This window comes from Oryzias latipes, chromosome 6, assembly GCF_053564925.1.
Source record: "Oryzias latipes strain Hd-rR chromosome 6, Olatipes_Hd-rR_3.1".
Taxonomy (NCBI): Eukaryota; Metazoa; Chordata; class Actinopteri; order Beloniformes; family Adrianichthyidae; genus Oryzias; species Oryzias latipes.
Window position 1 is genome coordinate 4810412 of NC_136242.1, and position 13058 is coordinate 4823469.

General features: G+C 42.8%; 1 protein-coding gene across 2 annotated transcripts; it reads left to right on the forward strand.

The window, feature by feature from the left end:
* Positions 1 to 4168: 4168 nt before the first annotated feature.
* Positions 4169 to 6361, forward strand: LOC144992386 (uncharacterized). Of its 2 annotated transcripts, none has more exons than XM_078948276.1 (4): positions 4169 to 4302; positions 4408 to 4473; positions 4558 to 4626; positions 4744 to 6361. In XM_078948276.1, the coding sequence occupies exons 1-4, from the start codon at positions 4248 to 4250 to the stop codon at positions 6342 to 6344; spliced, it is 1791 nt and encodes a 596-aa protein (XP_078804402.1). In that variant the 5' UTR covers positions 4169 to 4247; the 3' UTR covers positions 6345 to 6361. The 2 variants fall into 2 exon arrangements, with proteins under 2 accessions (XP_078804402.1, XP_078804403.1); XM_078948277.1 differs by having other exon boundaries at positions 4206 to 4286.
* The last annotated feature ends 6697 nt before the right edge of the window (positions 6362 to 13058 follow it).

A 13058-nucleotide genomic window follows, 5' to 3' on the forward strand; every position in this document is an offset into this window, starting at 1 on the left:
GGGGGAATTCCGGCTGCCGCTGCTGCTGTGGCGGGGGTCTGGGTGTGGGGGTGGCTGGGCGCTCCTCCTCCTTCTTTTCACATTCCACCATCCATTTTAGAAGAACATAAACACTCACCTGAGCACAGGTGTTAGCTCACTTTGCACTTAGAGTTTGCATGATTGAATGAATGAAAGATTTCACACTAGTTGGTTTAAAGGCATAAGTATGCGTTCGTGAACACTATCTGTTTTGTGTACATGTTGACATGTGAACATTTTTTTGCAGCTAGCAGGTGTGTTGATAATATTTGAGTGTGTGTGAACAGGCCCCGCCCTTTTTGTACTACATTTGAACTGTACCGTAATGATAAACAACCAGTAAACCTGTCTGCTTTATGCTGCTTCATGGTCTTACCCCCCCCTCTCACTATCACCCCCCCCCCCCCCCCCCCCCCTGACATCCCTCCCTCTTCTTCCCTTCTTTCCTTTTCCGTCCGGTCCAACACCAAAGATTTTCAATCATGGTTGAAATGAATAAAAGTTTGGCCTCAATTACAAAAGGGGTTCGTTCAGTCATACCTTTGGTTTGTCTGAAGATTAATAACCCCTCTTGTTAAAGTAAAATATGTCCAACACAAGAGGCCCTCAGCTCTCATCTGCCTTCCTAGCTGTTGGACAGGACAAGTCAAAAAAAAACAACAACAAAAAAAAAAAACAGTTGTTTAGCAATTGTGCAACGCTGCATCATAATGATTTCTTTTTAAATCAATTAGGAAAAGACACAAAGAGGCACTAAATTCCAATGTAATTCTTGAGGTGAATGTAACAATAATATATCTGTCGCCTGTGAATTAAACATATATTTTTAAACATGAAACGTTTTTATATGACATTAAATGTCAAAGACCGTTCAGTTTCAAACAAACCTGCTTTCATGTGAGGGTGAATGGCTCCATCCAGTGGACTTCCAGCTGGCAGACTACTTTTTGTAACAACTGTTGACAAAAATTTAAGCTACTGATCGTCTTTTTAAATTACATGCTTCAAAAAGGTAAATAGGCAAGCTTGAGATTTTTCTTAGGAATTACATGTATGCCTTTGCATTTCACATTTGTGTTTTGTGTTGTTTTTTCACACACCTTAGGCAACAAGTGGCTTGTCCTTTATTCACAACATTTTCCAAACCGAGTTTGTATTTTTCTGGAGAAAACTCTGAGCTACACTATAACTGGGTTTCAAAAGAACATCCAAAAACATAAATGGCACCAGCTAAAAGAGGTTTTTGAACATATGTGTTGGGTTAAAACAACCTCCAACATCAGAATAACAACATGAAGGAATGAAAGAAAGACAAAAGACAAAGGTACCTTTTTACGAGGAGAACGAACAAAGAATCATGCCCAGTAACAATCTCTCTCCGCTCTGGCGCAATATTTCTGTTGCCTCCTATTTTATTAACTTTGTCGGGATTCCCTATTTTACATATGCGCTGAGCTCTAAGGAGGGGAAACAAGAAGGCACAGCTGCAGCAGGATTATAAAACATCAATTACGACATGTCTGCCTTCTGCAGCGTTCCCACAGCATCTTTGGACCTGCAAAACCTTTTCACACGGATAAACCCTGAGAAACAGATTTGGACACAGACATTTCTGCAAACAAGAGCAAATATGAGATAACTTATGTACATTATTCCAACAATATGTGTGTTATCGATAATAATTTTGTGAAATAAAATAAATAAATAAAAAAATATAAAAGTAGGCACCTGCATTCAGCTGAAGAAGATAAGAGCCCAAAAATCATTTTTATTTCCTGGCACTTCTCAAACAAATGAGCTTTTCTTCACTTACATTTTGTTCTTGTGATTAAATTACCTCTCTGTTGCAAGCTTGGGTCATTAATAGTAGGGTCGTGCTTGTGGAGACTCAGTTTGCTATAAAGGAAACCAGATAAACGTCACAGCAAAGGTCAGCAATCTCCACTTGGGTGCCCTAAGCTACAAACCATAAATGCAGAACAAACATTTGTCTGCAGCCCATAGTCTCTGACCTTACACTAATCTGGATCAGGGTGTCATGCAGGCTGCAACAAGCCAGTTTTTTGGTATATCCTCAGATTTTTACAGAAAACACTGGTAAATTAAAATGATGTAGTCTGGAAGTAATCTGTGCACCTTGATGTTAGGCTCACACAGCTGAGAGAGGCTACTGGGGATTCCTGCCAGTACATGGGGTCAAAACGTCTCTGAAAGTTTTATTTCCTTTTCTATAAATGAATCAAACTGCAACTTTGCTTCTCAGAGCCCCTGCTGGGACTTTAAAAAGGAAGAGCACAGTGCTGGTCTGTGTTTTTTTTCAGTAGCGCAATGAGCCGTCTCAACAAATGAGATATCCCAGATTCAGAAAACACTTATGCTTGAATAATGGAATTGCAGCTGGTAAGCATGGAAACACATCTGACCAAAAACCTCTTTCTGAAGAGTCATTGCAGTGCAGCATCTCCAAAAAAGCGCAAAATGACCACAACATTCCTAAACAAGGGATACAGTATATCTTATGTCTGTATTTAAGAAATGGCAGTCTGAGATAATTGAAGAAGCTAAGAGAAAGACACCTTGCACACAGACAGGTGCCAGGAGCTTCGCTTAGAGCACATGTGTCAAACTCAAGGCCCGGGGGCCAAATGTGGCCCGCCATGTCACTTTATGTGGCCCCAGAGAGCATAAAAGTTTTTAATTTGTTAGAATAAAAATGAAAAATTGGTGTGTATTTATTAATATCTAGGGGGAATCGGACTTGAAATATCGGATTGGGCAACTATGCATTAGGTCTTAAACACTGACCATATAACCTAACCTGACAGAATCAAATTTAAAAGGATTTACGTCAGAGTAACAAGCAAACATATGTTTACTATGCAACTGTAATTGTCACTTTAAAAAGTTATAATAAATAAATAATGAGTTATTTAACATTAAGGAGTAGTTACATTTATTTTTCATTACATTTAGTTACATGTAGAAGTCATATCTGGCCCTTTGAGGACAGCCACTATGCTGATGTGGCCCTCAGTGAAACTGACACCCCTGCCTTAGAGGCTTTGCACTCAAAAAACCTTACTGATCTCTTGTGACATCCATTCACTGCTCGAATCTTTTGCATAAATGGACCAAATTTCCCTGACAGCAGGAAGTCTGGTAGAGGGAGCCACTGGTCATTGGGCTTATCCCTTGTGCTGTCTGAGATTACCCCCCCCCCCCCCCCTTCCATTGACGTGTTCTCCCTACCATGACAAAGGTGGATAAAGGTGAAAAGATTTCATGTAATCCATGGACACCAGTGAAGATCACAAATCATTGAAGAAAAAAGGTTCAGAGCACTGTCTAGTGGGTCAAGATGACCCCACTCCCAATGTTAAAGTGCCTAGGATAGCACAAGGGTTACTCTGATGTGAGATTCACCATCACCAGCATGTCAAACTGGTCAATAAAGCGCTGAGTCTGGGGCTTTGAGTAGGGGCTGTGTTATGAAAAGGCTGTGAGAAATAGAAGGAGACAAACAAACCACAGCTGCTGCTCTTTAGACAGAGATGTGAGCCGCTAAAGTTTTTTTTAATTTGATTTGAAATGGTTTATTTCGAGCAATCAAAGCAAGTGTAATGCACAAAACAATACAACCAGTAGACATTCATACAAAGTCGTGTCAAACTTAGGATATTTGGACATTAAATTAAAGATTGCTTCAACAGTTCTTCTCTTTGTCTAAAGATGCATCACTGTAACTCAAAGGTTCTGGAAAAGAGTCCTGACATTTATATAAAAATGTATATTAAAACATTTATATCAAATGTCTAAAAAATGAAGACCAAACCTTATACAAAAGACAAATTCTGAGGAGCTTCGATGTCCTCCATTTACCTGAAGATTCCATATTAGTGTCAAATGACTCAGTTTTCTTTAGAGTACACAGTTTGATTCCTTAAAAAGAGAACTTTTTACTCAAAGATTTGAAGAACATTTATATTTTTATTTTTGTTAAAGTAGTGTGACACTATCAAGCTTTTATCTTAACCTGATAAAATTGAGAACTAACAAGGTAATCCATCAATTCTGAAGTTTCATCACAGGTGTGTCAATCAAAATGTGAGTCCAGCAGATCTGAGGAGAAAGACAATCAGCTGTTATGAACAGCAGCTGTGTTTCCTGCAGGATGAACCTTTATAAGCTCCTTTTGGTTGTTGTCTTCTCATTCGGTGTCTGAAAACATGGGAGCTGAGACGTTTGTGGCCCTTTGTGTTCTGGCTGTTTTCCTCAGCAAGGGTATGTAGGTTTATTGGAAGGATTTGAACTGCAGGTTAAAATTTATGTTTTCATAAAGCATCTAAGCAAGCATTTAACCTTCTTTTAAACTGTGATTCTCCTCAGGTTTAAGCTTACCAGTTGCTAGAGAAAGCCAGAATGCAATCAATAAAAGGATGGGAAGAAAAGCTGGTGAGAATTAATGCTAACGAAAATGTATACAGAAAAAACTCCTGAGTGGATGTTTACTACTATCTCCATTTCCTCCCCCAAAAGATTTGGCTTTAGAGAGCAGCTTTGATCTTCTACAGTCACTAGATTCCAGGTTGGAAAATCTGGTTAAAGGTGAGAATTTGTAAAAGAATTGCAGTATGGTGATCACATGGCTTGGTTTGTCTGAAAAGGATATGAGCAGCAAAAGAAATGCAAACATTAAAGTACGTAAATATTTTGTCCTGTTAGTACAACTGGAAAACAATGAGGTAGGAGCTCAAACTGCACTCGGTCTAGTCACCGACGCCGCCAGCAACCAGACTGTGTCCGACGCCGCCAGCAACCAGACTGTGTCCGACGCCGCCAGCAACCAGACTGTGTCCGACGCCGCCAGCAACCAGACTGTGTCCGACGCCGCCAGCAACCAGACTGTGTCCGACGCCGCCAGCAACCAGACTGTGTCCGACGCCGCCAGCAACCAGACTGTGTCCGACGCCGCCAGCAACCAGACTGTGTCCGACGCCGCCAGCAACCAGACTGTGTCCGACGCCGCCAGCAACCAGACTGTGTCCGACGCCGCCAGCAACCAGACTGTGTCCGACGCCGCCAGCAACCAGACTGTGTCCGACGCCGCCAGCAACCAGACTGTGTCCGACGCCGCCAGCAACCAGACTGTGTCCGACGCCGCCAGCAACCAGACTGTGTCCGACGCCGCCAGCAACCAGACTGTGTCCGACGCCGCCAGCAACCAGACTGTGTCCGACGCCGCCAGCAACCAGACTGTGTCCGACGCCGCCAGCAACCAGACTGTGTCCGACGCCGCCAGCAACCAGACTGTGTCCGACGCCGCCAGCAACCAGACTGTGTCCGACGCCGCCAGCAACCAGACTGTGTCCGACGCCGCCAGCAACCAGACTGTGTCCGACGCCGCCAGCAACCAGACTGTGTCCGACGCCGCCAGCAACCAGACTGTGTCCGACGCCGCCAGCAACCAGACTGTGTCCGACGCCGCCAGCAACCAGACTGTGTCCGACGCCGCCAGCAACCAGACTGTGTCCGACGCCGCCAGCAACCAGACTGTGTCCGACGCCGCCAGCAACCAGACTGTGTCCGACGCCGCCAGCAACCAGACTGTGTCCGACGCCGCCAGCAACCAGACTGTGTCCGACGCCGCCAGCAACCAGACTGTGTCCGACGCCGCCAGCAACCAGACTGTGTCCGACGCCGCCAGCAACCAGACTGTGTCCGACGCCGCCAGCAACCAGACTGTGTCCGACGCCGCCAGCAACCAGACTGTGTCCGACGCCGCCAGCAACCAGACTGTGTCCGACGCCGCCAGCAACCAGACTGTGTCCGACGCCGCCAGCAACCAGACTGTGTCCGACGCCGCCAGCAACCAGACTGTGTCCGACGCCGCCAGCAACCAGACTGTGTCCGACGCCGCCAGCAACCAGACTGTGTCCGACGCCGCCAGCAACCAGACTGTGTCCGACGCCGCCAGCAACCAGACTGTGTCCGACGCCGCCAGCAACCAGACTGTGTCCGACGCCGCCAGCAACCAGACTGTGTCCGACGCCGCCAGCAACCAGACTGTGTCCGACGCCGCCAGCAACCAGACTGTGTCCGACGCCGCCAGCAACCAGACTGTGTCCGACGCCGCCAGCAACCAGACTGTGTCCGACGCCGCCAGCAACCAGACTGTGTCCGACGCCGCCAGCAACCAGACTGTGTCCGACGCCGCCAGCAACCAGACTGTGTCCGACGCCGCCAGCAACCAGACTGTGTCCGACGCCGCCAGCAACCAGACTGTGTCCGACGCCGCCAGCAACCAGACTGTGTCCATTGAATAAAAAATCTTGAATCTTCATTTTGTCTTGTAATGGTTCATGTTGTGGGGATGGAAGCCTTGTGGCAACTTGAAATGTTTATTCAAGACATTAGGGGCCTCGCATGACAAAGGTGAAGAGGATTTCATGTAATGCTCAAAACATTTACTAGGTCTTCTGATTACCAAGGGGGTTCCTCACCATGTCATTTAAGCCAAACAAACTCGGATACACCCACACAAAATAAACCAGCCAATATATCTGCTAGTCACAAGGCTTTTTATAATGAACAGAAACTGAAATTGTCTTAGATCTTTGACCAGCAAAACCCAGAAAGAGACCCAAAGAAAAAAAACCTAAATGTCCTTTTCCCACAACAAACCTGCTGAAAAAGAAACGAGTCTCGCAGTCAATAGTTCTCGGTCCACTCCTGATATGATGCAAAGGAAAAAATATTTGAATAATCCGTTTGGCAAAAAGTTCCTCAAATGACGTCTCAATCTTCGCATGGTACCATGACTTACAAAAAATACGTACATCCAAAAAATGAATATTAAAGGTCGGTCTCACCGCTTCCAAGGGTAATCAGAAGGCTGCTTTCCGGGACCCGCAACAGCTCCACCAAGATGATTAGGATTAAGTATCTCCCGCTATTGTTTCCAATACTAGTAGATCAGTGGTGTCAAACTCATTTTCACCAAGGGCCACATCAGCAAAGCGGCTGTCCTCAAAGGGCCAGATATAACTTATACATGTAACTAAATGTAATGAAAAAAAAATAAACGTAACTACTCCTTAATTTTAAATAACTCATTATTTATTAATTCTAAGAGACAATTACAGTTGCACAGTAAACATATGGTTGCTTGTTACTCTAACATAAATCCTTTTACATTTGATTCTGTCAGGTTTGATTTGATTTGATTTTTGATTTTATTGATTTATTTCAATCATTGTAGTCAAAGCAATAAAGAATTAACACATATTTATCAAACTCATTACAGAAATGATGGCTTAATTAAATACAGTAATAATTAACTGAGGTATAAGTAGAGTTTGATTTACTGCTTGAAAAGGAGTGGGAAAAAGCAAGCTTATATAATCCCACCCCTACTGATTCCACACCTACAGGTTAGGTTATATTGACAGCGTTAGAGTCCTAATGTTGCCCAATCTGATATTTCAATTCCAATCCCCCTAGATATGAATAAATACACACAAATTTTTGTTTTAGGAAATTAAAACTTTTATGCTCTCGCGGGCCACATAAGATGACATGGAGGGCCACATCTGGCCCCCGGGCCTTGAGTTTGACACATGTATAGTAGATGAATGAAGAGATAACAAATTGGGGCTGCAGGCTGCAGTCTGACGTCTCTCCTCTCCAGCGTCTCCCGCTTCTCTCTCTTCAAATCCCCTTTGGTTTCCGCCTCTAATGATTGTTTACCCAGTCAAAAAGTCCCACAGTCAATGACGCCATTAATCATATTCATAGGCAGTGTACACAGGATTTTATGCTATAATTCCCACATTTTATTTTCATATGCATTTTCCCTTGAGCAATCAGTTTCTTTTCTCCTTATATTTTACATTTTCTCATTATTCATTCATTGTACTTTTCATTCATTTTTCAAAGTGGGGGTGTCACAATGTAATCCATGGACACCAGTGAAGATAACAAATCATTGAAGAAAAAAGGTTCCACGCACTCTCTTGTGGGGTCTAGATGACCCAACTCCCAATGGAAAGTGCCTGGGATAGCACAAGGGTTAAAAGTTCCTCTGCTTTCAAGCCCGGACAATGTCACACCCCCAAGAGTCATATCCCCCACTGTGATTGGTTGCTTCATCAGCTCGTCGCACAACACTGAAAAGAACGGTTTTCACTGCAGGCCACCGCTATCCTAGCAGATTGGCCAGCTGAGGACTATATATGTCACACACCTACATGCGTGACAGCTAACGGGGCTCTAACATTAACAACAAGGTTTGGTCTTAGACACACTAAAAATACGAAAGGAAAATGCAACGATAAACGTGTATGAGATGAAGCTGAAATACCTGTATCGTTGGGGAGACCGGGGGGCGGGATGAAGGCGAAGCTGCAGCGAGAATGAAGGAGAACAGGAAGTTGGAGTTGTCCTTAACATGCAATTTAGTTTTAGTATGCCTCTCCCCCTCAGTATGATCTGTGTTATTATATCTTTTATATTTATTTTAATGTTTTGTGATGTATGTACTGGAAGCCTTTTTTTAATCAATAGGTATTTTAAATTATTTATATTTTAACTGATCAATCAACTACAAAAACCGTCAGGACACATTTCCCATGATGCATTGTTTTGTAGTCAATGGGCGGCTTGCAGTCAGTGCAGTACTAAATTTCCAGCTGCGTTTGCTCAGGTTGGGGCCTTGCTCCTACCCCTTTGCCTTCCTGGTGATATTTTTGTGATGATTGACAGGTGACGTTGGAGCGAAAACAAAAACATACATCACACACCAGGTGATCTGCTCAGCGTTTGGTCCACCTGGGTGATCTCAAACACGCTTATTGTGCATCTTGGCTGCACCTATTTGGTGTCGCCAACATAAATTTCCATCAGTTTTGGAGCCTTTCTCTGATCTCAGGTATCTGTATCGATTGTTCAGATCTTCAGTGAACGGTGCCCATTCTTTTATGAACCACAGTTTGAATTCAACTATGAAAACATAGGAGTGGCTGACCGGCAGCTCTATAATAACTTTTGACCAGAGTTCAAATGTGCAAAAAGTCATAAAAAGAAAATCCAAAAATGGTTGCTGAATTTTCTTTCTCCTTTACTGATTTGTGGTTTAAAGAGTAAACTTTAAAAAAAAAATTTCAACACAGACTCAAAATTGGGAACACATCCTCTCTGACTTCTCCACCTTAAATTTCAATAAGTCCAAGTCCAGTCCAGATTTACTGACAATCATCTTCATCCACACTGAGGGTCTCAGCTGTTTGGGAGGAAGTGCTGCCAAGTGTCCATCAGTAAGAAGAAGACAAGAGAAGCCGTGTTGTTAGAAGAACCCATTGATGGAGGTTACAGAACTGTAGAATTGGAGTCTTCTTTTGTGTTTAATAGTTTTAATTCAACAGTGTTAACTGAACTGTGTTAATAAGGATGTTTAAATGAGAAAACAGCAGATATAGAAGACTAAATAAACAGAAATGTATTACTGATTTATTTACTTATTGATTTTTTTATTTACCTATTTTATTTTTTTTGAATGAGTGTTTTCTAAGTAATTTTTGTACAGAAAACAGTTAATAATAGAGTATAGTTAATAAATGGCGTCTACTTATATAGCGCCTTTCTTCCTACAAGAACAAAGCGCTTAAAGGCCCGTACACACCGGGACGAATATTCGCCAGGCGTTATTCGCCAGCGTTTTTCGCCACGTTTTTTATGTTCACACCCAGGCGATTTTCGCTGACGATGAGTGGAGTGAACATGCAATTTCATTCCCTGACATTAGATGGCGCTTAATGTAAAACAGAAATACTCCTGTACACAAGGTGGCGCTGCGCAACTTTACGCTTCTGAAAGTCGCTTTTCACTCAGAAGAAGAGAGCAAGTATTTACACGCTTGTCAGAATCAAACAAAGAAAACATGAATATTTCAAGCACCAGTAGCTCCAACTGGTGCTCTGGGTCGGGGATATTTTAGAATGTCCGTCATTATTGCTTCGCGGCAGTGTAGACGCTACTTGGCGTCTATCTTTTTCGCTGGTATGTGTGCTCAGCAAGGCAGTTTTGTGTTTGAGCGCCCCCAAGTTGTGTTTTACTGTAACTTCAGAAGCTCCAGACACGTGAGCAAAAGCGCCATTCTCATTGGTCGAGTAGATTTCGACGCGACGCGTCGAAAAAAAAAAACGAACCCGAGGCGTTTTTTTTTTTTGACGCTTTAACGCCTGGCGTTTTTTCGCGTCGGTGTCCACACTCTCATTGGTGCCCTTTGTTTAGTCACGAGGCGTTAAACGTCGGCGAAAATCGCCGGCGAAATTCGTCCCGGTGTGAACAGGCCTTTACAGTCACAGACCCATTCACCCAGTCACACACACATTCACTCACACATTCACTCACTGGTGGCGGCTCTGCTGCCAAACAAAGGCGCCCGCCTACCACCAGAGGCAAGGTGGGGTTCTATGGTGTCAATATAATCTCTAAAGAATTGCACAGCAAAACAATAAAACCGCGCATCAAAACCTCAAATCTGAGAATCAAAATGCATAAATTGAGAACCAAAACCTATATTTTGAGACCAAAAGCTATACTTTGAGACACAATCATATTTCTCAGTTCCCGATTTGTTTTCTCGCCTTTCTGAAATCCTGTTTTTTAATTTGCAGTTTTATTTTGAAATCGTCTTTTTAGTTGCGCTTTTGTTTTTTGCGGTTTTGATTCTAAAACCTGTCGACACGTAAAAACAGTGTCATGTCAGTCAAGGGGAGGGGAGGCGGGACATCCCCACATCAAGAAGCTCATTGGCTACCGAACAACACCGAGTCTTAAGTCAACTGGATTTAACGAAGTCGATTTTTACCACAGTGTCAGGATCGGTCATGTCAAACCTGGAAATAATTGCCCGCGAATTGTCACTAGGATTAATCAAATATTTGATAACCTATAAGGTTTCTCAATATTTCCCTAGGGATTACAGATGGATTGAACAACAAAGCAACATATTGCTGTAAGAAAGTGACACCTTTCCGAGTTCGGGATCAAGTTAATCCCTATTTTAAAAAAATAAATAAAAGTAAAATTATGATTCAGAAACATTTTTTATTTGAGGTACCAGAGCAAATTTCCCACGGGTGGGATCAATAAAGTTTTCTGATTCTGAACTGTATTCCAAAACATTTTATTCTCAACCTTACAGATTGCAGGTTCACACAGGAAGTTAACTCTCACAATATGCAGCTTCTGAGTATCATTTAAGGTATATATATATTCTCATTTTAACTTAAGTACATTTTTCTTTGTGTGCAGGATGCTATGGACATTGGATGACAGTCTAACATAAACCAGGCAGAGCAGGAAACTGTTGGAGTTGTTGTTCCCCCTGGTGTCCCCTCTCCTCTCAGACCTGTCCCATCTGTTCAACTCTTGTGGGACATCGGAAAACCATGGCCAAGACATTTACTTGTCTGTACTGAACTAAGCATGTCATTACTACCTTACAAAATACTGCCCAGTTTTAAGAAAATAAATGGCTAATAATCACCACTGGTATTTTGTAAAGCTTCACTTTTTAATGTTTGACCATTAAATGTGTTTTGTAAAAAAGACTGATGGTTTTGCAAAGATCTTTGAAACACAGAGTCAAGTGCATCAGATTCTTTGAAATTCTGAACCACAATTCAGAGAAATTAAAATAAATGATTTTAAACTCCTCAAAAGACTTGAGGTGGAAAAGTCACTGTTTTCGTGCAGGCACTGAGAAATGGGAAGCAGACAGTGTGGCTGGGCATGTTGTCAATGCAATCATTGTCAAAATGGACAACTATTTTAAATGCTTCTCTTTCAGTTAACAGGAGAGATCTGTGAGCCTGGAAGACAACCTTTGCATCACACAGGGGACGTCTTTGGGGTCTGCATCTTGAAAGAAACGAAAACAGCAAAGTCAATTAACCAAAAAAAGAAGGGAAAAATTAAGATTAAAATTGTTTCCATGACCTTCAAGAAGTTGTAGACATCCACGTCGTAGCTGCCTCAGTATTTCTGCCTTTTTTGTTATGGCATGCATAACAATGGCCCTTATAGAAAACAACAGACATACAGGAATCGTCCATTTTAAAACCACAACCTAATTAAAAAGAAACTAATAATTCTATTGATGTTTGATACTGGAATAATTTTAAGGGGAATAAAGCAGGTTTTTGCTGGTCTGTTACAATTTTCTCTGCTCTGATTCACTCATACCAGAATTCTGCCAGTCTGCATAGTGCAGACGCATACATTTTGTAAATATGGTACCATATGTTGCTCGGTTCAATTCCCATTGTAAACCCTAAAAAATATTGAAAAACCTTATAGGTTATAAAATATTTGATTAACCCTAGTGACAATTCACGGGCAATTATTTCCAGGTTTGACATGACCGATCCTGACACTGTGGTAAAAAATCGACTTTGTTTAATCCATAAAAAGTCATGAAAAGAGCTGGAAACCCGCTAGCATTGAGCTAGCTAGTGTGGTATTATACATGTTGGGGGTAAAACCCTAGTGAGGGAGACCTCATGAGAGGCGGGGCCACTAGGTGGCGCAGTAGCGAGAGTTCAGGACGGTATGGTTGTTTCCGGTGGTTGAATAAAGCAGTCTACAGCACGTCCCGTCCCGGAGCCTTCTTTATAATGCAACATCACGACATGGTGACAGAAGTGGGATGCTGTTGGACTGACTGGAAAAAAAAAAAAAAAAAAGTTAAAGAAAAAAAAAGAGAGCGGCGGAGCACGGCAACTTCAAGGCATGTCGGAGGACGAAATGGAAGCGCCGCGAGCTACCCCGTGTGCTACGTTTACCATACAACCTCCTGAGTCATTTGACTTCACAAAACCACAAGAATGGGAGCGATGGATAAGACGTTTTGAGCGCTTTCGGCTCGCAAGCAACCTAAAGGCCCGTACACACCGGGACGAATATTCGCCAGGCGTTATTCGCCAGCGTTTTTCGCCACGTTTTTTGTGTTCACACCCAGGCGATTTTCGCTGACG